The 25,422-nt window shown below is 40.6% G+C and overlaps 1 protein-coding gene across 16 annotated transcripts in view; it reads left to right on the top strand.

Annotated features, from left to right (window-relative positions):
• EP400 (E1A binding protein p400) overlaps nt 1–25,293 on the top strand; it is a 57,953-nt gene extending 32,660 nt beyond the window's left edge. For 6 of the 16 annotated variants that reach the window (XM_042035212.1, XM_042035222.1, XM_042035221.1 and 3 more), the window contains 33 exons: nt 836–990; nt 1,511–1,753; nt 2,812–2,976; nt 3,802–3,969; nt 5,139–5,230; nt 5,916–6,214; nt 6,634–6,836; nt 6,936–7,105; nt 7,325–7,521; nt 7,998–8,109; nt 8,610–8,753; nt 9,035–9,193; nt 9,428–9,511; nt 10,505–10,636; nt 10,758–10,802; nt 10,915–11,068; nt 11,489–11,727; nt 12,245–12,418; nt 12,662–12,709; nt 13,718–13,854; nt 14,357–14,413; nt 14,532–14,610; nt 15,192–15,380; nt 16,402–16,447; nt 16,539–16,648; nt 17,245–17,449; nt 17,945–18,108; nt 18,463–18,669; nt 18,969–19,164; nt 19,479–19,609; nt 20,035–20,202; nt 20,950–21,027; nt 22,795–25,293. In XM_042035212.1, the coding sequence (XP_041891146.1) occupies nt 836–990; nt 1,511–1,753; nt 2,812–2,976; nt 3,802–3,969; nt 5,139–5,230; nt 5,916–6,214; nt 6,634–6,836; nt 6,936–7,105; nt 7,325–7,521; nt 7,998–8,109; nt 8,610–8,753; nt 9,035–9,193; nt 9,428–9,511; nt 10,505–10,636; nt 10,758–10,802; nt 10,915–11,068; nt 11,489–11,727; nt 12,245–12,418; nt 12,662–12,709; nt 13,718–13,854; nt 14,357–14,413; nt 14,532–14,610; nt 15,192–15,380; nt 16,402–16,447; nt 16,539–16,648; nt 17,245–17,449; nt 17,945–18,108; nt 18,463–18,669; nt 18,969–19,164; nt 19,479–19,609; nt 20,035–20,202; nt 20,950–21,027; nt 22,795–23,067 (5,023 nt within the window). In that variant the 3' untranslated portion in view covers nt 23,068–25,293. The remainder of the gene's footprint in view (nt 1–835; nt 991–1,510; nt 1,754–2,811; nt 2,977–3,801; nt 3,970–5,138; nt 5,231–5,915; nt 6,215–6,633; nt 6,837–6,935; nt 7,106–7,324; nt 7,522–7,997; nt 8,110–8,609; nt 8,754–9,034; nt 9,194–9,427; nt 9,512–10,504; nt 10,637–10,757; nt 10,803–10,914; nt 11,069–11,488; nt 11,728–12,244; nt 12,419–12,661; nt 12,710–13,717; nt 13,855–14,356; nt 14,414–14,531; nt 14,611–15,191; nt 15,381–16,401; nt 16,448–16,538; nt 16,649–17,244; nt 17,450–17,944; nt 18,109–18,462; nt 18,670–18,968; nt 19,165–19,478; nt 19,610–20,034; nt 20,203–20,949; nt 21,028–22,794) is intronic. The other 10 variants (XR_006017211.1, XM_042035217.1, XM_042035215.1 and 7 more) reach the window with 10 other exon arrangements.
• The last annotated feature ends 129 nt before the right edge of the window (nt 25,294–25,422 follow it).

The raw sequence follows: 25,422 nt of genomic DNA, 5'->3' as shown, positions 1-25,422 counted from the left end.
CACCTGCGCTCCTTAGCTAGAATTACAGCAGCAAAACGTGGTTCTCTTGCAATCTTTACTGAGTTCTCTCTGCATCTCTGCTAATGTGATTTACACAAAAGCTCAGGCTTACCTTTGCATTTAATTATTCTCTTGCTTTCTTGTTTACCTCTGAAAACAAGAATTTTTGTTTTTTGAGGCATGGAGTTCCATTTGAAGTTTGTTAATGGATTTCCCATAGTCCTTACTGCACCAGCAGATGAGCTTTGTTCTTGGATCTTGTTTATGGCAATGGAGTGTTGTTTTGCAAAATTAACATGAGGATAATTCAAGACTTAGTTGGGCCTACAGTGTCAGGTGTGGTCTCACTGTTATGTAAGAGACATACGAAGTTTTATAACAGTAAATTTTTTCAAAGTTTTTCTCTCCTAGTGAAGTAGTGTTCTCAAAGTAATGTGGAACTGTTTGTCTAATGCAAGAGAGCTGCCTGATGACCTGCAGCATATTGATGTCTCTCTGGAGATTATATGGGAGCCCTTTTTTTCAGATATCTTCAGTATCTTTTTCCAGATACTGACCTAGCCTCTTTAAGGTGTTTGCTGTAATCGTGAAGCATCCTGCATTAAACTGGGTGTATGACAATGAAAGTTTTCTTTCTTGGATTTAGCAAAATCATTTTCTACAATGTTTACTCAGGAAGTTTGTGAAGTGATGAGTCTTGCCAGCTTTAGCCATCTGCAAGAAAGAGATTAGCATCTGACATGATCAGTTTATATGTTCCTCGGGTGACAGAGGTTGTTTCTAAAGGCCAAGCTATGATCTTCCTATAGCCTTTGACTTTTCCTGTTCTTGTCAGGTTGTTCCAGCCCGTTCAGTATGGTCAGAAGCCCGAGGGCAGGACTGTAGTTTTCCCAAGCACTCAAGTCCAACGAACGGTGACCACGGCGACGGTGACTCAGCAGGGACAAGTGCGAGGCAGGTCCCCCATAGCTACGGTGTCTTCAAATCAAGGTAAGGGACTCAGTGCCACCTTGGTCACCTGCACCTCTGCATAGACAGATACAAATTAGTCTGTTTAATAGCACTCCTTTTCCCTCTAGCTTAATGGTCTAGAATACTAATGGCTTAAAAATACCAACAGACTAACTGCCAGTAAAATTCCCCACTAGTTTCTACAGTATGATCTGCCAGTGTAATGCAAAACTAAACTTTGTGTAACCTGTTAGCATATGGAGTAAATATGCCACAGTTGGTATTTAAATCCTGAAGACGTGTAATGTTCTGTCAAAGATGGGATTGTACAGTGCTTCTCTGTATTTATTTAGCCTTTAAACAATGCTTTCCAAGTAGATAATGTTGTAAAAATAGGATGGAGTTAGAGGTGTGGCTAGCAATCCCAGTCTGTAAGGACAAAGCCGTTCTTGTAGCCATTTGATTATCCTGTTGGAAGGTTTCTTTTTAATGCAGGTTGTTTAAAAGAGTGGAGTTAAAACCTCTAACAGCTTGCACAAACAACCCTTATTGATTGCAGCTGCAGCAGCACAGTTTCAGACAACTCAGGCTTCCACCAGTGCTCCAAGACACCAGCCCGCAGTGACCTTCACCACAGCAACTAGCGCAGCCAACCCTGTGAAACCGCGGGGCCAGACCTCTGCGCCGGCCCCGCAGCCGGGCCAGCCCCAGCCACAGCCACAGCCCCCCCCGCACACCATCCAACAGAGTGTGCTGCCTCAGAGGCTCGTACTGACCTCTCAGGCCCAGGCACGGTTGCCTAGTAAGTGGCCTCCCCTTTCAAGGTTTCTCCCACCTTTGTACTACAATGAGGTTAAGTTACTAGGCACCCTAAAATGTGTACAGAATCGTTGTTTTTTTTTCACTCTTCTGATTAGCCTTGCTCAGTATGTTGCTTATGACCAAGGAAAATCGAAAATTGGATAAGAAACAATAGAATTGCTGTGGACATACATTAGCGGTGTCAACTTAATCTCCTATTTCTGCATGTTTCTTCTGCTGGCAAGACTTCCTTCAGACCAAATGTTTTAGCTCTCTCCTAATTATTCCTTTCATGTTAAACACTAATCCATCTGCTAAAGGCCTCTCTGGCAGAGAGGAGCGTCGCCACTGTTAGGCAGAGAAAAGCGATGAGGCTTTGCTTTAAGGTTGTATGTGCACTGCCTATTAGCATGTGTAGAGAGTACTGAGCACTGATGTATTAATTTTATCTCTGGGGTAATGCACTGCCTTTACAAAAGCTGAATTTTGACGCCAATATTTTTTCAGTACCGTAAAACTTAATGCTGAAATGCCTCTAACCTTTCTGCATTTAAATCACAAAAAGCTTGGTGCTTGCCACTTTGAAGCTTTTTGGTTTGTCTAAATGCAGATTGCTTGATATAAATCATGTTTCATCAGCAAAGTTCAGATGTGTATTGACTGTGCCACACATACGAATATTTTAATTTCTTCCTTGAAGCTTCCTTCATGCTCTTGAAAAGGCAGTGAAAATCACTTTAATGTCTATACTTGTTCTGTTACAAAGTGTCACATGAGTTTTCAGGTAGCTCTCAACTTTTTTGCTAATGAAAGTGGTAATTTCTAAAATGTTGATGTTCTTACCCTTTAAACAATCAACTTCTTTCCAGTTTGTCCAACAAATATAGAAAGCAATACCTGCTTAACTTTTATATGACACTTTTGATGCACTAAGTATAATTATGCATGGAAGGCGCTTCAGCACCAGTTTACTAACCAAAATGTAGAACTGTGAATATTGAAAAACTTGCCTACCACTTTGATTTTTTTTTTTTTAATGCCTGTTTCCCTCCTTAACAGGTGGTGAGGTAGTAAAAATAGCCCAGCTGGCTTCTATAGCAGGAGCACAAGGCAGGATCGCTCAGCCAGAGACCCCAGTGACTTTGCAGTTCCAAGGGAACAAGTTCACTTTATCACACAGTCAACTCCGCCAGCTCACTGCAGGGCAGCCCCTGCAGCTACAAGGTACTTATTTCAACACAGGCAGTTTGCCATTATTCAGAATGCTCATGTTTTGATATGGACACCACGTTCCTTGTTGCTGTATGTTGTGGAGATTATTCCATCTCCAGTGGTTATACTGCCCTGCTCTTCCTATTTTCTGCGTGAGACAGGGGTGTCAAGGTAGCTCTGGTTTGAAAGATAAATGCCTATCAAATGAAAGACATGGTTACTTCCTTTTTCTGTATTGTATTTCAAAAATGTTATTATTTGATCTGTTTTCACACCCATGCAGTACAGCTAAAGTAAGGTGAGGCATTATTTCATATGAACTCCCTGCTGAGCAGAAACAGACAAAACTGAGAACATTCTTGGTTTGTTCTGAAATTGTGTAAATAATACTTAAAGTTTGGCGTGCTTCTGAATTTTGACCCAACTATTGCCCTGAGCTGAATGCTCTACAAACAATATATTTTGTTCTCAAATCTTCCTTGCTGGTGGTGTGTATTGCCAAATTTAGGAGAATCTGCATATCTTGATTCTCTGTGGCCAACAACATAAATAGAGGGACTGTTAAGTGAAGATTTTTTGTTTGATTGGATTTTGTCCAAATTCTGTATAAATACCTAGATTAGAATGATACCCCTATGACATGAAACTCCTCTTCAGCTGTGAATACTTGGGTGTTTCCCTCCTTTTTAGCAGATTGGTGTAATGAACGTGTCTGGTAAACTTTAACATAGTTTGAAGTAGTAATGATCTGTTTGCAATGGTAATAGATTCTGCTAGAAAACATGAATTCTTTCCCACTCTCTCCACCCTAATGTGGTTTAAAATCCTCCACTGCAGGAAGTGTCCTTCAGATTGTGTCAGCCCCTGGGCAGCAGTACCTGAGGCCTCAGGGCCCCGTGGTCATGCAGACGGTTTCCCAAGCAGGAACTGTGCAGAACGCCCTGAATGCTTTAGGAAACCAGCACCAGGCAGGTGTCCCAACTTCCACTGCAGTCACACAGCAAGGTGGGTTTTCCAGCCTGAAGAAATGTCTATGTCTAAATATTCAATTGCTAAAATCACATTCATATATAACTCAGAATTCTGTAACTTGAGTTCAGAAGTGGGTGAACTATGAGGCAAATTCTTCCAGTTTGTACTCAATGTGTGCTAAAATTTTAAGAAAATTTTTAGTACAAACTTGGAGAGCATGTAACTTAATTATAGGGGGATTTTTTGCTAGTTTCGCCTTTGGTCAAATTTTTGTGGGAAGAAGTAAATTTGAAATACTTCGTTAATTTTTGCAAGGAAAAATCAAGGGTGATTATTTTTTATACTGGCAGAGAATGTCCAGTAATGCTCTCCATTTTCCCACTCTGATTTTATCTAATTTCTTTCACTTCTCCAGCTGATCAAGCTACAGTTTTCCATTTCTCTCTGTGAATGTTGCTTGGGTATTTGGTGCCTTGCTGTAAATGTGGTCAGTTCCTTGCTTAAAAACACAACCAAGATATTGATCAAAAATAATAGAAAAATTAATGCATTTACAACAAAACAGCAGATTATTAAATGAAGGTAAATATAACACTTGGAGTTCATTCCCTGAAAATGGCCATCTGCTGTAATTTTCTTGGGATATAAACCATTCCTTCAAAATGGTGTGATGTTCTTACAGTGTAGTTAACTGTCTGGGAAAATACCTGCTAACAGTTGAATTCACAAGAATGCTACTGAGATTCCATCATATGATTTCACCAATTTGTAGATAACACTGAATTGATGTGTTTTCTGAAAAATCTGAGATGATTTGCTTAAGATAAGTTAAAACAATCTTTTCCTGAATTGGAACGTTTTCTATTTTCTATTGTGCTCATATTAACATTTTCTAAATGTTAACATGTATTGCACTGTACATGGAATTTTGAATAAAGTACAAATGCAGCACAGCACTTTGTACAAAGCAAAGTAAAATTCCTTTGATCTATCTTGGATTTTTGTGAGAACAGTTAGTGTAAATATCTGTCAGAGACGTGGTGTATAACAAAGTACAAATTTACAATACCCAATGGACATTCAGACTAAAAATTTGTCTGCAACAGTGATGTGTTACAGCTATGAAATGTCTACTTATTGAAAATAATAAATGAGAGCAATTTTCAGAAGAATAAATATATAAACACAAGGTTTATCCTCAGTTTGTATTCCAGGTAGAGCTACAGTGACTAACTTGCCGTCTGGTGACATGGGAGCAGTGTTAAAACCAGCACCTTTGCATGGACAGTCACAGGTACTCAATTTTTATTTTCTTGTGGGAGCACAACCTTTCCGAATCAATTGTAAGTCCACGTCATAGTTGGAAGCTATAATTTGCAAAGCTGGAATCAATTAAAAACTTTGATGATTACAGAAGAGGTAAATAGCCCAACTTCTGTCCATGTTTCAGGTTGACAGAGCTGATGCATTTATCCATAGATAAAATAAATTCTGGTGTATAAAAGCAGCTGACAGCTTTCTTGTGCTGTGATAGGCAGGTTCTTGTAACTGTTACATATTTTAATTGTGTAGTGATGCATAAATAAAGAAATCATAAGTTCTTTTTTGTGTTTTGAACACAATGGCAAATTGGGCAAATTTCTATAGATTTCTAATCTTAACAAGTTTTTAGAAAAGATACTCAAGCAACTTACAAAGCATAGGGAAACATCAAGAATATATCAAAAGCTATGAAAATGTACTTTTAAAAAGCAAGAAGATACTAAACTAAGGTAGAATTGACTCTTCAATCTGAATTGAATTCAGCTGTAGTCTTTAGATTTTATCTGAAATTTACGCCTTTAGTAATTGGCCTAAGTAGCAGTTCTACTTGAGGATCTATACTCTGATCCTGATAGTTTCATTCTAAAGAACCTCGAACCCCTCATTTATTGTGATGAGCAGCAAATGTGGTTTTTATTCACCTTTTCTTGGCAAAGGAGACATACGAGGAGAAGAACCGGCTCTTGAAGGAGCGCCTGGACAGGATCTTCTCCGGCAACGAGCGCCGCTGCTGGCGGGCCCCGATGTACGGCCGGGACGTGCTGAGTGTTTGCTCTCTGGCTGGAGACAGGAAGGCCTCCCAGCTGCCTTCCAGTGAAGGCAACAGCTGGAGGTGGGCTGGCTTTGTCAACTGCTGCCTTTCCTCAAGTGCCTCTGGAGGCCCAAGTAACCCCTTGCGGGAAATGATCCTGGGTTTGGTTCAGCAACAGGAATCTGTAAAGGATCTTGTTAACAGGTAATGTGTGACTCTGCCTAGCATCTGGTTATTTCTAAAACACCTTTCAAAAAGGCTTAAGTTTCTCTCGATGAGCTTATTTGGTTTAGACTGGTTTATTTAGCAGTAAACGACATGCAGCATGAAAGTAAAAAAGAAGCCACTTCTGTTTCCTTTGCATCTTTATAAGAAATGTTTTCAGGGTCTCTTTCCTAATTTCAAGCCCAAATTCAGCTGACCATACTTAGGCTTACATTTTTATGCTTTGGATTTACTTGAATAGGTACCTCTTGGACCCAACTAACAAGAGTTAAGACCCAGAGATACAGAGAGAAGCTAGTTTAGCCAAGACTGACTTTTATTGCTATGCCTATGATTATTGATAATCAATTTATGTGTTGCTTTTAAATTGGAATTCCTTGTTTTGATGCTTTTCACAGGGCTCTCTTTGTGTTGCCAGCTGCAGTTGCTGCTCCCCCATGTTTGTATGTAGCAAATCCTCCCCCTTCATACAGTCACAGACTGAAACTCCTTAAGCAAAGCCTAAGGCAGAAGGCAGCTCCACACTTGCATCAGTTGCAACAGCTGACAACTCCTCACTTGCTGCAGTTCCCTGACCTCCGGCTGGTGCAGTATGACTCAGGTAAAGGACATTTGCTGACAATATTTCTGTAATTTCTTGTGTCACATGAATGGAATTTCTGTATAAAACTCTTTATTGGTTTTTCTGTTTGAATTACAGGAAAATTAGAAGCTCTCGCTGTCTTGCTTCAGAAGTTGAAATCTGAAGGGCGCCGTGTGCTGATTTTGTCACAGATGATTCTGATGCTGGACATACTGGAGTTGTTCCTGAATTTCCATTTCCTCACATTTGTGAGGATTGATGAATATGCCAACCAGGAACAACGGCAGGTAAGTGTGCCCTACCAGCTGCCCACTGGTATAGCAGTATGTGCTGCCAAGGCTTTTATACACTACAACAGGGAAAGGAAATTTGCCTCGTTTTGTACTCAGTTTGAAACACTTGACTTGTTTTTATCTGGGTTTTTTTATTAGGCTGTAGTGAATTTGGTTTGGCATTTTATTTTGGTGTGTGGTTTATTTAGTCCTTGCTTTATTCTGTTCATGTAGGAGCTGATGAAAATTTTCAACAGAGACAAGCGCATTTTCTGTGCCATCCTTTCCTCTCACAGCCGTTCCACGGGAGTCAATCTTGTCGAGGCAGACACTGTTGTGTTCTATGACAATGATCTGAACCCAGTGATGGATGCAAAAGCTCAGGAATGGTGTGACAGAATTGGGAGATGTAAAGATATCCATATATACAGGTGATGGTGACAGTCAGTGTCTGCTCTTTAACATGTTTTAATGTAAGGTTGTTTCAGACAGTGCTGCCCTGTATGACCTGGAGTAAAGTGGAAACAGTGCTGAAAATCACCTCCCTTCAATAAAAAAAGTTGCCAGGATATCCTGTGAAAAAGTGGGGGGGGGTTTAACACCAAGTGTAATGAATGAATCATACCTGCATGGGTTTTGTCTGTTAGCCTACATGGAATTTTATAACTTTTCCTTTATGTTGTTGACTTTTTTTTTAATTAACATAAATTATTAAAAGAAAGCCCTACAGTAGCGGTGGTGTAGTGTGTTGTTTTTCTGGGCCTGCACCATAACTAAAAAAACTCCCAGAAATTATCACATTTTAAGAGTATGGTGTTATTCTCTACGGACAATTTATCTTTTTGTTTCTGAAAGCTGTTTTGGAAATGACTTACCAGATTTCTCTTTTTTTTTCGTTTTTTTTTAGGCTTGTCAGTGGTAATTCTGTAGAAGAGAAACTTTTGAAAAATGGCACAAAGGACTTGATCAGAGAAGTAGCTGCTCAGGGAAATGACTATTCAATGGCCTTTTTAACACAGGTAAGTTAATATTCAGAATGCATTGAAACACTCATGTCTCAATGTTTAATAAATTCAAGCATCTGTGTTGGAGTGTTTAGAAGCAGTTTAGTAGAAGTCTGTCTGGGCTAGAATTAATAAGGAAACATATTGGATTTCATGATTGCTTGAACTCTCAGTGTTGGGGCCACATTCTCTAAAATACCATCCATCTGTTTTGTTCTGTTATTTGCATAGTGATGCACAGATATCACCCATGACTTAAGATATTGTGGTTTCTTCACCCTGCTGCAAAATTTTGCAGTGTTTGCAAGGATGAAGGTCTCAATAGCTTTAAAAATGTGAAATAAGAAGTTTGTGTATTTAGAGAGATAGGCTCTCAATTGCTGCTCTGAAGATGCACGAGGCAGTGACTCCACTGGTGAAGCCAGACCATCCCAGCTGGCACTCCCAATATAGAAAAAAAGTAGAATGCTCCCAGTAACTGAATGTATTTCTCTTTTTTCCTTCTATTTAACAAGCAAACAATTCAGGAATTGTTTGAGGTTCATTCTCCTATGGAGGATTCTGGATTTAGAGTGAAAGCAGAAGAATTTGTGGTACTTTCTCAAGAGCCGTCTCCAGCAGAAAATATTTCACCTAAAGTTGCAAGACCATTCATAGAGGTAATGATTAACACATACATTAAAAATACAGCTGTGCAACGTTAGTATTAAACAACTGACTGATCTTGTGTTATTTGGGTAAATTCTGTCTCTTTTTCTGATAGTTTTATGCTCTTTTGTCAGAGCCCAAAAGCCCAAAGCTGATACTTTCTGGGACTATTTCTCTTGCTGCAGCAGAGTCTTAGTCCAGACATTTGTGTGGCATTTCAGTGAACTCCTTATGGAGTTTCTTTCCATATTTTTGAATTCTTAATTATTTTTAAAATGTATCTTTCTGAAAGGCCCTCAACAGCATTGAACGAGAGGATGAGGAGTCAAATGATCACATTCAAGAAATAGGATCTGAGTCAAGCATTGAACCTTTAATCTCAGAGCTCTGCGAGACAAAATACAATGAAGAGCCCTCACAGCTGCAGGAGTTAGTTGCTGTCGTGGATCAGGTACCAACATCTTCCCTTGAATATCTGGCTAAAAAGTAATGTTTAGTTCAAATGTTTCAATTTCTTTGCAGTTTGACCTTAAAGCAACTTTGTTGTCTATTCCATTAAATGGACAGGAGATCTCCCCCTGATTTAAGGTGTTAAGATGAGTCTTAAGGAGAGCTTTGATACTTCATGTAACACTTGTTTTATTATCATTAAAGTAACATTTTTTCACTTTGATACTGCCCTCAGCTGACTCCAATTGAGAAGTATGCTTTGAATTATCTGGAGCTCTTCCACGGTTCATTTGATGACAATGAGCCACGGTTGAGTGAGGTAAAACAAATCTTTCTTTTCCATGTTATTCTGTCACAGAACAACTTTTATTATATTTTCAATATGAAATGGAAGTTTCTCCAGTGATGTGGAATATATTGTAGGCACTTCTGTGATCTTTTCTTGCTATACCTTGTGAACAGCATAATGTCTTACAGAGAGCTTATTATTTTGGGATTCTCTGGTTTAAGCAGGTGTCAGTTCTTAATTTCTTTTTTTATAAAATGGGAATTACTTTCAGCCCAGCTCAGCAAATATTTGTTGTACTCCATTGATAGCGAGGGAAAAAATTTCATTAATTTCAGTGAGCTTGTGTTCTGGTTGTCTTCATTGTTTTTATGCCATGAAGATTTTTTGCCTTTTCTTTTATACCCCTGTTATACCTTTTTACAACTTCTGTATTCTTAGTGCTTTTTGCCTACATCCTTGGACTTGTTTGTTCAGCTAGGGGACTAAACATTTTAGAAGCTTTGTAGTTAAGGGTTAGTGTGCCCCAGACCCCAAGGTCCTCTCCAGAACACATTCTGTAAACCAAGATAGAACCATCCAGGGGAAGGTTCCTTGGGGAGAGGGGCTCATTCAAGGCTCTCATTGGGGAATTTTTGATAGATGTGCTAATTAGTAAAACCTATAATGTTATACCAGATCATTTGGGGGTTATGCATTGTGGTGTGCATAGAGGTGCATTTGACCTGGACGTGTGCACCTAAAGATCCTTAAAATAAATACCAAGGTAAAATCCCTTTTTCCCTTCTAACCATGTTTGACTCTTGATTTTAAGACCAGGAAAAGGCATCAGTTTAACTGAAATTCTTTGATTGCTTTATATTGATGGTTTAAAAACCCTCAACAAAGGCCAAGAAATATCTTCTAAATGATTGTGAAAGTATCTGTTAAGAAATTGCTATAAGATTCCCGTGGCTGAAAATGACAAAGTTCAAGGCATTTATATGTTACTGTGTAAAGTTTCTAAGGAGTCTGACTTTCATCTAGATGGAACTGAAAACTGCAAAGAAAGCCTGGGAAGTCCAGCATATGAAGGAGTTAAAGGAAAGAGAGCAAAAAATGCTTTGGGAGGATGAAGAGGAACTTCTAACCTACACTCGGGAGGATGCGTACAACAAAGTAATTGCTGATTAGTCTTGTTTTTCTTAACAGTGTATTTCTTAACAGTTACTCTGAGAATACCTGTTCCTTTCAGACTTCAGTTGGATCATTTGAATTGTGTTCTCTTTTTGCTGTGTAGGAGTATGTCTATGAAGGTCCAGATGGACAAACTGAAATTATGCCAGTAAGTAAAAGTAGCACCAGGCAGCCTAAACAGGCTTTTTATTTTATGAAACCTAAAATAAAGATCAGTGGAGAGTTAACGTTGCAGTAATCACAAATTTTGTTCTGTGCAGCTCTGGACTCCTCCTACTCCACCTCAGGATGACAATGATATCTACATAGATTCTGTTATGTGCCTGATGTATGATACCACCCCTATTCCAGAGTCTAAATTGCCTCCAGTGTACGTCAGGAAGGAGCGTAAACGACACAAAACAGATCCGTCTGGTGAGTGTTTCTTCAAAACTGTTCTGAGATTTATTGCTGATAGTTTAAAAAAATTGGAGGTTTTCATACCTTCTACATGTCTGGTCCAGTAAAGATGGGATTGGCAGATTTGAAGAGATGAAAATTTTTGTCTCACCATGGCCTTGAAGCAGTGGAGTTGCTGCAAGGCCCACTTCTTAGGGTGTGTCTTCTTTTTAGACATAAAAGTGTTCTTAAAAGGACAGTTTTAGAAAACAGGCATTCCATTTTGTGAGTTAGGACAGGACTGGTCTTACTTTATAACAGGCTCTGTGTAGTTCCTGACCGTGCTTTTCAGAGGCAGGGGGGAGTACTCTGTAAGCGTAGGAGCATTTTGCAGCTGAGGAATCAAAGAATGGTAGTATCTGTCCACCAATAATGCTTTATTTTTTGTCTTGGCAGCAGGTAGAAAGAAGAAGCAACGTCATGGGGAGACAGTTATCCCACCTCGTTCTCTCTTTGATCGAGCAACCCCAGGAATGTTGAAAATGCGCCGAGAGGGCAAAGAGCAAAAGAAGAACATCTTGTTGAAACAACAGACACAGTTTGCAAAGCCTTTGCCAACTCTTGTCAAACCAGCCACTGAAGCTGGACAGGATAATCCAGAGTGGTTGATCAGCGAAGACTGGGCGCTTCTGCAGGTCAGATGATAGCTGCAGCTTCTGCTGTCATTGTGTTTTTATTCCTGCACTTTATCTCTTCAAGGTTATTTCTAATTCATAATGGCATTTTGATGACATAACTTGGAACAGATTGCCTGTCATTTGTGCTCCTCTAAGGAGAAGTTAAAGGCTAAACTACAAAATGTACGATTAAGTCCAACTGTTGTTTTAGAAACCACTTACTATTACTCAGAGTAGTTGTGCTGGCTAGACACTGGATAATGCAGCTAAGGTTCTTCCCACCTTTGAGAGGAGAGCAGCACGTGAATAGCAGCTCTCTGTCCCTCTCATACCAATCTCCAAGTGTTTCCCTGCACATCAATCTGCATAATGGCACCTTATGCTTGTTTATTCTCTGTGGCTGTAGGTGAACACAGAGCCTTAGCCCTGAGCTGTCCTACTGTAGTAATGGTGTGTGGGCACATGCAGGTAAGGGAAGGTTCGGAAGATGGCAACGATTTGTCACCTGAAGCTTTTGTACCTTTCTCTGTTGCAGGCAGTGAAGCAGCTGCTGGAGCTTCCTTTAAACCTTGCTGTTGTGTCACCAGCACACACTCCCAACTGGGACCTGGTTAGTGACGTTGTTAACTCCTGCAGCAGAGTCTATCGCTCGCCCAAGCAGTGCCGCAACAGATACGAGAATGTCATAATCCCAAGGGAAGAAGGAAAGGTGAGTTCACGTAGAATGATGCGTCTTGTTTTTACCTTAAGTTGTAGAGTTTTTTTTCCTTATCTCCATAAACACTTGTTTTTTGTTAAACGTTTCAACAGTGTAAATAAATAACTTTTAAAAGACTTTTTAAATTATTCTCATCAGGATTTCCACTTATTTTATGTGATTTCTTTGAAAAGAAAAAGCACCTGAACAAAATCTTCCACAAAAGATCATCTAACTTTCCTTCTTATTTTACAGCTAATGTACGAAGCTAATCCTAAAAAGAAGACAAAAAGTATTTATAAGGTGTGCATTGGTATTCTTTCAAAATCAAATCTAGACACTGTGGTATTTAGCAGCAATGGAGGTGGGCAGATAATTCATATGAGATCCATGTTGAGTGTTACTTGAGTTCTGAAACATCAATTAAAATTCCAAATTTATTTTTCCTTTCTTTGTTGATACAGTGGATTGACACCAGACTTCAGCTTTTGGATTTGATAGATAAATTTTAGATCATGCAAGAAGTTTGTGATTTCACTTAAACTGTAGTTGGCATTTTTCCACCAAACAACCACCATGTATCTTATCCTGATGGTACTTAAGATCTGTAAGAATGAACTTCATGCTAGAGTCTAAGTGGATTACAAATATATAGTGAAATTGATGCCTGAAACACCTTTTAGTAAATGAGGATGATAGGATGCTACAGAAACAAAAACAAATTCCATGACTGTGAACGCCTTCTTCCAAACCACACAGCAATTTAGTGACAGAGTTGGGTGGAGAATCCAGACCTTCTGGCTGTAGTCCCATTCTCTGACTGCTAAGGAGGTTTGTCCCTGACTGGCAGTTTCTGCTTAGGAGAAGCCAAATGTTAGAGTGGCATGGTGTGTGGATGTTAACCTAGCTTTGTTGGGAGAGCAGTGCAGTGATGGTTTTATTATCTTACGTGTGCGCTACGCATAACTGTAAACTAATGGGCTCTTGGTTTGGGTACTGAATTAAACTTGCAAAATCTAAACTAAAGCAAAGATTCTTTTTCAAATTAGAGTTTGCCATTTTGTACGTCCCCAAGTGCTGATGCCAGTGTGACCGTGAGAACTGCTCCTTATTTTGCTCTTTCTTTATATATTTCCCATAGAGTTTTGTGTGACAGTAAGTTATCAGTGACACGAGGCAGGAACCAGTCTGTGATAGATATGTTGGAGTATGTTTTTAAATAATCTACGAGCGCGCCTTGTGTTTAAACATAGACAAAATGCCCTTTTGGGTGTGTTTGCAATTGAAAGTTGGTTTGTTTTCTTTTTTTAGACTAAAAACAGTCGCCCACTTCGTACCAATCAGATCTATGCTCAAGATGAGGGTGCAACCCACACACAGCTTTATACTAATCATTTTGAGATGATGAAAATGATTGCAGGGAAAAGAAGTCCACCTATCAAACCTCTGTAAGTTTACCTGGGATCGTTTGATCTCCCTGTCACCACGGATCTCCTGGAAACTGTGTTCTGAATGGCTCTCAAAACCCAGAATTATTCCACACTCTGTTTCTCTGTTCTTGATCTCTCTCTGTGTGTTGTGTTATTGCAAACATCTCCGTATTTTGTGCATTTGGGTCTCACTGCAGGAATTTGCTCTTTGTCATTAAGAGCAGAACAGCACTCGGGCTTTTTTTTTAATCTACTTTATATTCATTTGCCTGAATTGTAAACAATTTGGTGTCTGCTGTTTAGTAGTACATTCTTTTCTATGTATCTTCCTGCAGTTTTTCTGTATTTACTTAATATTTACTCTCTTTCTTAAATGTCTGTCTGTGTGCAGGCTTCAGTACTGATGGGAATATCATGAAAACTTCACCAAAACTGTAGTGTTATATGCTAAAAGATGTGAAATTAAATATTGGTTTTAAGGTTTTTCTGTCTCCAGTAATACAGTTTTGCTCAATTTCAGACTTGGCATGAATCCTTTCCAGAAGAATCCAAAGCATGCATCGGTGCTTGCAGAAAGGTGAGCACTCCTCATCTTGAAGGATATATAAATTGCATAAAAGTGAACTTTTTTTCCCCTTTCTTTAGGTTTCAGTTATTTTTAAATATTGTGTGTTTTGTCTTCTTACTGTTTCTAGTGGAATCAACTATGATAAGCCCCTCCCTCCGATTCAAGTTGCGTCCCTCCGAGCAGAACGCATTGCCAAAGAGAAGAAGGTATGGTCCCATCTCTGCTGCACAAATGACTGCAGTAATTCCAAAATTAGGCAACAGATGAGGTATGAGCAAAACTGCCTCCTGGGAGCAGTTTGGCAGTACAGTAGGTGTTATGAGCAGCTGCACATGGTTCATGTACAGGGGTTTAGATAGCCAAGGCCCAAAGTGGGACCTTGCCTTGGGTCTGTTGTAACACTCAAACCCATTAAACACTGAGGAGCATCTTTTTGCAGAAGATACTAAAACATGTAAAAATCTTGTTTTATTCTTGACCATTCTGTAGCCTCATTTCTTATGTTATTCAGAAAGAGCTACTTATCCTTGTTTGTGGATGGTAAGTTGCTTGTTGTGCTATGCCCTAAGCCATAAAACCATGACTGAAGCTTGTAGTTTGAAATGAGTCAGGTTGTGTAACGTGGACTTGGAGAGTGAAGGTGGCTTTGTGGGCTGTCTCTGGTTAGAATTTAAGGGGTTTTGTGGTCAGAATTAAAGAGGTTTTGTCTGTTGCTTTAATTTGCTTTAAAAAAACCACATCTTGCTTGTTCCATGCTTGAAGACTGAAGGTGTTCCTTGCCTTGCAGGCGCTGGCGGAGCAGCAGAGGGCCCAGCAGCAGACAGGCCCGCAGCCCCAGCAGCCCCAGGCGGGCCAGCAGCCCCCCCAGCAGCCCCCCGTGCAGCAGGCCCAGCCACAGCCACAGGCACAGGTAGTTCAGCAGCCACAGGCAGTGGTGCAGACTGCAGTCACTACTGTGGCCAACACAGCAGTATTGGTAAGAAAGGGAGAGCTCAGTGCCTCTGATGTAGTAACTTCAGTTCTTCTGTGTGTGCTGTATTTGTGTCGTGCTTCGTCTGGAAAGTGAGAATTTTAGGTCAGTATAGTGAGATAAAAGGTATTTTTTTCTTGTTTTCTTTCCCTGGTTATGCTATATCCTGGTTTCCTGATTTATTAAGACTGTTTGCACCATTGTAGCAACAGGTCTTGGCAATCTGAGGTGGAGAAACACCATGCAAAGATGATTTTTCCTTTTTCACTTGAGACTTTAGTGAAGTCTGAGTGAATAGATTCACACAGTCAATGAGAAGTGTTTTATAGAGAACTTGCAGAATACAGAGAATAAAAGAGAATGTAGCTGTAAGAACTACGCAGAGCTTAAAAACCGAAGATTTGTTAACCTTTGCAAGGCAAATGAAACGATGCGTCCTACAGGAAATACTGTGGTGGTTTTACTGCAAATTTGTGCAAATTTTTCATATCTTCCTTTAATCTAGAGTCTGTTTGAATGAATCTGATGACTGGTATGAGGCTTTTGTATTTAGAGCCAAGCCAGTTTGCATAGTGATGTGTGAAGGCAGTGGTGGTTTTCCTTTGCTTGATGAAGGGCAAGAGAACAACAGCTTTTGCAGAAAGACACAGAGGATGTGTTCTGACCCACCAGCATTGCTGTGTATGAAGTGCTCAGGGATGTTCCTGTGTGAGTGGTTGTCTGTGGTGTGCCAGAGTAAGATATTGCTCCGTTCTTCTGCTAACAGGGATGTCCAGTGACCTGTGTTTACCACACACTTGGCTGGTCTACAATTGCTCGTTACTGAGGCAGAATGTTGATGCACACATTAGTTGTTGTGATTTGTAGAGTCAATGAACAACTGCAGAAATCTGTGTGTTCCACTGCATTTTTCCTATTTTGTCACTTCTGGAATACAGCATTGTGTTAAACAGCATGGTAGAGTAAACAATGCTCAGTTTCCTTTTATTGTTTTTCTGAACTGTTACCTTAATTGTCTTCTAATTAGGCGGGCACCATTAAAACAGCAGTGACGGGGACGAGCATCCAGACTGGTAAGGAGACTTTATAATTGGGCATTGGAGGTGATGGGACATTGGGATTTTCACTTTCAGAATCTCCCATTTAATTCTGTCTTGCTTTCAGCTACAGTGAGTGGAAATGTCATTGTGAACACTGTTGCTGGGGTCCCTGCTGCCACCTTCCAGCCCATCAATAAACGTCTGGCCTCACCTGTTATACCTGGGACGCTGACTGTGAGTAGATCCTGTCACTAGTTGTGTTCCTGGGTTGATCTGGGTTGCATGTTTTAGCAGCATATCTGTTTTCTTCTTCAGCTTTCCATGTTGTCAGAAATTCTGCTTCTTGCAGATTTCATGTGCATCATGGGGTTCTTCATCAAACCCCTCTCTCTTACCAAAACATCAGAACACACTGGAATCGTTTATCAGAAAAAAATGCTTGATACTGTTAAAAATGGTTTATAGGCAAGTGCTGCTAAAAGCAATGTATTGTCATTAACATTTTCAGCCTGTAACTGTTTAGTGCTTTATTAATTATGATCTTTGTTATTATGTTAATGGTTTAAGACTATGGACGATAAACCAAAATATTGAAAGGCACTAAAACCAAATGTCTCTAATGGAGTGAAGGATTTGGTAATCAGCCTGTTGGAAAAAGATTTAACCACATACTGATTTTAAGATGCATCCAAATGGACGTGTTAGACAGATTTGGGCCTTTTTGCATTTTTTTCTGTTTGTTTATAAAATTGCTTAGTCCATTGCTAGAAGGTTCCATAGCTGTGTATAAAGCACGGGAATGGAGCAGTAAAGGCTGTGTTCTCTTGCAGACTTCGGGAGGCACCGCCACTGCCCAGGTGGTTCACAGCCAACCCCGAGCGGCCGCAGCGCCGGCGGCCTCCACCGAGCTGGTGACCATCGCCTCCACCCAGGGTGTCCGTGCCGTGACATCGGTGACAGCTTCAGCTGTGGTCACCACCAACCTAACGCCTGTGCAGACCCAGACAAGGTCTTTGGTGACCCAGGTTACACCGGGTAATGATCCTGTGTTTAGGGACTTTTTCTGGTAGTGCATGAAGGGCCCCAGAATTCCTGTAGGTTGTTTGACCACCGCAGCCCCACAGTACTGGAAGTCTGGAACACAGTTAAACGGGGCTATGATTTTTAACTTGCTTTATTGTTGGTGCTCAGATTACGTTTTTCTCCTGTATTTCTGGATGAAGTGTTGCAATAGAGAGCTTGGCCCGTAGGCATTGCAATTTAAAAATATCATTAACAATCTAGCAGTAAAATATTAGAATTGACTGTCTTGACTAAAAACCATTGTGAAGAAAGGCCTGTGTATTTTATGATCTACTCTGCTTTTACATCATGCTCATGATAATGTGTTCCTATATGTAGTAAATTCACAAAGTGTGCTGAAACAGAAAAATAAGCATTTAACAGCTTGACTTCTCAGGTGAAATTAATGAACTAAACTGAATGTTGAAAAGTTTTCTTCTGAGCATTTTGTCTTCTCTTTATTCGTAGCTACACCAACAGTCCAGCTGTCAGGCAAAACCATCACCCCTGCTCACTTCCAGCTTCTGAGGCAACAGCAGCAGCAGGCTGCTCAGGTGCAGGTCCCACAGATCCAGGCTCAGGCACAAGCCCAATCTCCGGCTCAAATAAAAACTGTGGGGAAATTGTCACAGGTGAGGCAATGCTCATGAAGTAATGTGGCACGTTGCTCTCATTGTTACTGTAAGCTTCTTTAGCAGTGTGTGTTGTGTCCTGTTTTCTTGGGCTAGAGTGAGATGTATTTCTCTCTTAAATTTCATCCTACTAAAATGTCATGCAGGCAGTGAGTCTGACAGCACTTTCAATAGTAGAGTAGGGCAGGATGGAAAGCACTTACTGTTGCACACTGTAAGCCATTGTGTAAGAGTTACATTTCAGTTTCTTAATCTTAGCTCTAGTCTGTACAGAATGTTTCTCCTTTTAAGCATCTCCATTTTTCTCCTGTAATGTAACTGGTTGGAAACAATGGAAGTGTGTGATTTTTGCAGGAGCAGCTGATCAAGTTGCAGAAGCAGAAGCTGCAGCTCCCCCAGCAGCAGGCAGCACAGCAGACACAGCAAGGGGCACAGCAGCAGACAGCACAAGTGCAAGTGCAGCAGCAGCAGCAAACTCAACAGCTCACTGCTGTGACAGCCCCTCGTCCTGGCGCAGTCCTCACGGGCACTACGGTGACCAACCTGCAAGTGGCTCGCCTGGTGAGTTGGCTTTGACTGGGCAAAAACGGTCTCAAACATTTCTTGGCTGGTTTAAGTGAACTGGGCACTGATCATTCACACTCACGAGTGTCCTTTGCATTGCTTAGGCAGTTCAGAAGGAGCAGCTGTAACATAAACAGCTTTCCATTGCATTTAACAGTTGATACCATCTCTGAATTGTGTCACTGTACAGGAGCCATTACATTTAGAAATATTTACAGCTATCACTTTATAATCACGTGTTATATGCAGCAAATCTCTCTGTGCTGGTACAATAATCTTCATTCCTTACTGCTTAGACTCGTGTTCCTGCTTCCCAGCTCCAAGCACAAGGACAGATCCAGGCCCAAACCCCACAAGCAGCACAGGTTGCTCTGGCAAAGCCTCCAGTGGTGTCTGTTCCAGCTGCTGTTGTGTCATCTGCAGGAGTCACCACACTGCCCGTGACTGTTGCAGGCATTAGTGTTGCCATTGGGCAGCCACAGAAAGCAGCAGGTATGTGAATTTGGAAGTTGGAAATAGGAAGAATTGTATTTCAAAGCAGTCCCCTATAGTACAGAAAGATTTTTTTTTTTTCCCCTGTAGGAAGATTATTGTTGGAACACAAAGCTAGCTTACTCATGCCCTTTGGTAACAAATTTTCTCCACTGAAAAATCATAGGTCTTAAAATCTGTGGGTTGTTAGTGGTCAAAGCTGTGCAGATGTGTAAGTCTATAAAAAGCAGAATCTGTGTTTACAAACTCTAAGTACGGGGACAAAGCAATAAACTGAAGACTCTTACAGTTGTAATTACTTCTGTAATTTTCAGGAGGCCAGACAGTAGTTGCACAGCCACTGCATGTCCAGCAGCTGCTAAAACTCAAGCACCACCAAGCAGCACAGCAGCAGAAAGCCATCCAGCCCCAGGTTGCACAGGGACAAGCTACTGTGCAGCAAAAGGTACTGTTGTCTGCTCTCCCATTCAGTTATGCAGTGCTTCTGTGGCTGTAAAGCTTTGACTCTGGATTACCAGGACACTCCTAGAGAGTCAGTCAGGATTTCTAGGGGTGAATCTTAAGTATATCTAGAGAGAACAGGTTCTCAGATGTTTCATTTTTTCTGTAAAGCGGTTGGTTGGTAGTTTTTAGTAAGTGCATTGTTGTGTGTGTTGTGTGTAAGAGAGAACCTTTTCATTAAATACTTTAATTCTCAATACTTGTGTAAATGCATGAAAGCTTTCACCTAGTGCTCATTTAGTTATTGCTAATCCTGGGAGAATTTTTTTTTTCAATAATTAAATGTAATTAAACTTGCTATCTACATACATATTCTTTAAAATACAGGTATCTTTTATAGTCATTGATGCCTTTTTTTCTTTTCTGCAGATAAATGCTCAACAGGTTACAGTCCAGACCCAACAGCAGACTTCACAGCAGCAAAAAGTAACTTATGCTACACAGCCTGCCATTAAAACACAGTTCTTAACGACTCCAATTTCCCAAACCCAGAAACCAGGTGGAACCCAGCAAGTACAGGCCCAGATTCAGGTACAGGTAACGCAGGTTTGCACCTTTAAACTGTACTGGCACTGGAGAATTGCAAAGATGACAGGTGAGGTAGAATTCAGCACCCACTCATTTTAATTCTAGTCACACATTCATTTAAATTGACTTTTTAATAAAATTCATTGGTGCGGAATATGCAGTCTTACAGCAGGTCAGAGGAACTATGAGCTGTAAGTTCACCTTTCCTCTTTGAAATAAAATAATTGAGTCACTCCTTTTTGTTAGGCAAGGGATTCCATACTGTGTTTACTAAGGAAAATTCAGCCAGAGATTTTCCTGTTTCTGGTGCTGCCTCACAGCCTAATTTCTGGCAGCCAAGAGTGGGTGACAACTCACATATTTTCTTTTCTGTGTAACTGCGTCCGTCTAACCAAGGAAAAAGAAGGGGGTTAGGAGTTGGAAGCCTTACTCTTTCAAAAGTATATGCCAGATAATTTAACCCATTGGAACTTGTGTGCTTTTCTTCAATTTTATAGGTAGTTAGGAGGAAATGAGTATGTTGCAGTTAAAATTGAGAATACGTCTTCTCTTCCTCCCCTAGTTAAGTTCTTCAGTTCACGAATCTAAAATGTTTCCCAAACATTCAGCTTCACTGAAAGTGCCAGGCTGCAACTTACCATGAGCAGGCCTTTGGAAAGGTTTTCCCTTGGTAGAAGTTTTGCTAGGTGTGGTGTTTTGCTGCTATCAGCAGCTTTTTATTTTGATCCAATCTTTCTTTATTTCATGTCACTGCAGGTTGCAAAACTCCCACAAGTGGTCCAGCAACAGGCTACTGTTGCCAACATTCAGCAGATGGTTTCAGTTTCCCAACAGGTAGGTTTTGCTTTTGTCAAATACATCACTAGAAACATGACCCTTAAAGCAGCTCATTTTTTTGAATGTGTGTATTTTTCACTGTATGTGTGGCATAGGTAGTATTTTTAAAGGATATAACAAGTGCCTTTCTATAGAAATAAGTCTTGAATACTGAATCAGTTGAGGTATATTTTCTAGTCTAAAACTTTGGTAGATGCAGCAATGCTTGTTCATCACTGTAGATAAGCTGAAAAACAGATTTTAAAAAATGTTTTCTAGAGCTGAAAGGATTTTTAAAAATTGGTTTCTGGTGATGTATAGTCAATATAGCAAATAATTGAATTAATGAGCACCGTCTGAGCTTTTTCTACAAAAACTAGGACAAATTAAAGGTTACAAGTTGTTCTGTCTCAGTTCATAGAGCTGTGCCAAGTGCTCTGTAAAAGTCAGAACAGTGAGGTAGCTTTTCCAAATGTGTGCTGGTAACAGACAGGGCTTAGGCAGGAGAAGGTCAGATGGTTTGATTCCCCTCCCCTAATGACCAAACAGTTTAATTAACACTGTTTAGAACAATGTTGTCCAGATCATTAGCAACAGGCGTAACTTAGGCAGTTGATTAGCAGGAATGATTTAACTTTGGAGGGTGGATGAAGTTCTTGCCTTTGGTGCACAAAATTCTGGGCCTTTTGACTCTTAATCTGCCACAGTTTACAGTGCAGTGTTTTAGTGCAGAGTAAAATCTGTGAGTGTTTATCTTAAAGTGGTGATAAAGTGGTGTAAGCTGTCTGATAATCACCTCAGATGTCAATGCTTCAAGGGCAAAGTAGAGAGCAGGGAGTAGAAACCTCATCAGCCAACACAAGTTGAGTTGCCCTCTGTAGTCAGGAAGAGCTCCTAGATCATTTTCAGAAGTCATCAGTGGTGGCATAACTCTAGGACTGTTGAAGTCTGTGGCAAGAAGACAAATAGTTTTCCTCCCATCTACACCAGTGACTTCAGTGGCAGCAGGTTTAGACCATGATAAATATTTTTAAAACTGGTCTTTATGTGTATATGGCTTTCTTTTTACCTGCATTTTTAGTGCTTCCCAGTGGATTCCTTTTGGATCATTCAAGAGTTAATTTTTCCCCTGGAGAAGCCCTTGTAGCTTTGTTTGGCTTCTGCATTGGACAAAGTCAGCTGAAGCTGCTTGGTTTTCATTACCTTGTTCTCTGAACAAGGAGATGTTGGGGTTTTTTTCTCCCTTGCTCTGGGTAGAGCTATGAAAATTAGAGTTCTGAATGGAGTTCAAACTATTCTACCCTAAACTGGCGATAGAGACTGGCAGCTGTACTCTGAAAGAGTAATGGCAGAGACTGGTGGGAAGCCTCAGTGGCTGTACTTATTGTCACAGTATGGGTGCATTTTAACCTTCTTGGTCCTCTGGCTGCCCCTCTGTTCTTTGTTCCTTCACTTCTGCAGTACAGGAATTTTTCTGTATATCTAGTCGGGTTTCATCTGCCTCCTGAATGTATCTGAGAGCGTGTCCTTGGATTTGCACTGCAGAGACCTGAGTTACAGGCATCTTGGCTCTTAGTTCTGATTTATAAGGCTCTAGAAAATGTGACAGAATGGTGTTTCTCAATGAAACCACAGAGCCTGTGTTCTCAGAATCTTTGTCTGAGACGTTTGTCAGTAGCAAATACCTAAATAAGTAGGATTCCTTCTGTAGAGCAGACATGTAATGAATGCTCAGTTTAATGCCAAACTATTCTTTTGTAACTGCCTTTTCATCCTGATGTCTAGGTACAAGCTCAGCCCCAGACTGTGACCCTTTCTCAGACGACAGCAGGTCAACAGCAGGTTCAGGTGATCCCTGCAACCACTGCTACTGCTCAGGTCGTGCAGCAGAAACTGATACAGCAGCAGGTGGTGACCACAGCATCTCCCCAGGTTCAGGCTCCAGGTGTACAGAACCCAGCCCAGACACCAGCAACACCTGAAGCCCAGAGTCAGCAAGCAAAAGTACAAATGAGGACACCAACTGTCAGATTAAAGGCACCTACTAAACCAAGTTGAACTGTTGCAATAACAGGGAAACACAGTATTTTGTGTTTGCTGAGACAAGTGAGAAGCTACTCCAAACATCCAAATGAAGACAAAACGCCTCTATTTTGTTTTTTTTTTTGTAGCAGAAGGTTTCTTGCTGGTGAACATTTAAACATGGAAACTCACATGTAACTTCAGTGTATTAGCAACTGTTCAGCACTCAAACTCTGTACAAGATGCATTCTGCCTGTGTTCTCTGTGCTCATTCAAACCAGATAAAGCAAGCATTACTTAGGTTTAAATTCTGCCCAGCTTCTCAAAAGTGGAATGGTGATCTGCCATAAATGTCAGTAAAATCCACCTGTGTTGGAATGCCACACCTGCCTGTGGGAATATGCAGCTCCTTGCTGTAGTTCAGTGTGTGCTCAGTACCCACAGTGAAGCCACACAAAGAACCAGGTGTGGCTGATACAGCACGGTATTTTCCATCTGTACAAAAGCTCTGTGTTGTTCTTCCCTGTGGTAAATACTCCTGGAAGATCTAACACAGACTTGAAGTGCTCCCTGCAAAGTTTAGCCAGTAAATGTGAAAACCTGTAAGTATATGTAATTAAAAACGAAAAAAAAGTTTCATTCTCCATTTTTGTAAGTCTTTTAAAATGTTTGTTAGTAGTTTTTGTGTACAGTTTACTGAATCACCCAACCTGTGTGCTCATTCTCATACTTCACTTAAAAATATGGATATTTTAGGCATGAGCTGAGTAAATACTGTGTTGATAGTAGATGTGTATTAAAGTGTAGCCCATTTTTTTTTTGTAAAAGAGTTGTTCAGTAGATACAGCTAAACAGATGATCCATAGCTGTTTCTCATGGGACTTCTGTCACAAAAATTCTCCAGCTGATAAAATCGAATCTCTCAGTTTCATTCTGCTCTTGCAACATGTTTAAATGTTCAGTACTTTTTACACGGCTTTCAGCTTGGGGGGTGGGGGGCTGGGGGAAGGGGAGAATAGTGAAATTAAATCTAAGACTTAATTCTTCAACTGTGTAAAGAGTAAGATCTAACTTTTGTACTATTCTTTTACTAAAGCTAACGATGAATGTATCTTCAGGTGGGTATTTTGGATGTGAATAGAGCGTGGCCTCTTCCTCCAAATCAGTTTGCCTTATTGTTACGGAGAAAAAAAAAGCAAAAAGCTGCATAGAACTGTGGGGGGTTTCTTTACTTTTCTTGCATACAATGAATAACAGACTTTGCAAACAGCACTGACTGAGGAATCAAAGAGCCCATGGTGGCTGGAAGGGATTTATTTTACTTTGGCCATAAAACTGCACAACATGTAAAATCCAGACAAAATTACAACATTCCTTTTCTGAAATGGTTTTAAAGTTATTTTTCCATTCTGTGATCTTTTTACTCTTTTACGAGGGGAGCCTCTTTAAGGGCAAGAAAAGCATATGTTTAGTTTTTACTTCTGTATGTCCACACTTGGTACTTGGCAATACACATGGCTTAAACAAGAAAGAATTCTCAGCCAGCTCCTCTGCCTTAGTTGTGATAGGTACAGCCCATTCTGTTCAGATCACAAATGTAAACATTGGCTCAGGCAGCGTTCCTGTTTTTTTTTTTTTTTTTTTATTTTATACCTCTGTTGTCCTGCATCCTTTTATTCTCTGTCAACAAATACAAGGGCATTTTGATTTTTTTAAAGCTGTTTTTGCATGCAGTAGTATTCCCCTGACCCTGCTAACCACTGGCACGTGCCATCCCCTAAACTTTACGGCCAGCCAGGGAGCTGGCATTGCTGGCAGCGGAGTAGTTTAAAATGCAAAGCAAATGCAGTGGTAATGGATAGTGACACTGTGTACAGTATAGCCTTGCTCATCCAAAAATATTGCTTAGTTAGCCCCAGTTTTACTTTTAAGTGTTTAGCTTTTATGATGTGCATGAAAGTCGGGGTGGGGGGGAACAGATCCAGCAGTGGGAGAGCTGTTGGCTGCATCGTTGTACTGGTCTGATTTGGTGTCTAAAGAGGCGATTGTTTCTTGTTTAGGTCAGTTGATGAAGATAAAAAGTCACCTTTTTTTTTTTTTCTTCTAATTATTTTTTTTTTCCTTTCGATGTGTCTTTCTCCCAGGAGTGTGTTAGGAAGTCAACCTGTACATAAGTGATGAGCATTTGTACTCGACCCAGTAGGATGATAAGGAATAGTGCTGTATCCTACCTGAAGGTGTAATAAAGTGTACATTTTTATACCGCCGCCTCGTCCTGCCTTCTGTCCCGGGGGAGAAGGGCGGGTTGGGCCGGGTTACCCCGCGGCGCGGGCGGCGGTGGGTGGGAGGACGGACCCATCCCGGCCCCGGTCCCGCCTGCGGGCGGAGCGG

Source organism: Corvus kubaryi, unplaced genomic scaffold (assembly GCF_017639235.1).
Source record: "Corvus kubaryi isolate FWS band 111438036 unplaced genomic scaffold, C.kubaryi_AGA036_p1.0 37382, whole genome shotgun sequence".
Lineage (NCBI taxonomy): Eukaryota > Metazoa > Chordata > Aves > Passeriformes > Corvidae > Corvus > Corvus kubaryi.
The sequence above is the reverse complement of the archived record's forward strand: the minus strand, read 5'-3'. Positions and strand labels throughout refer to the sequence as shown.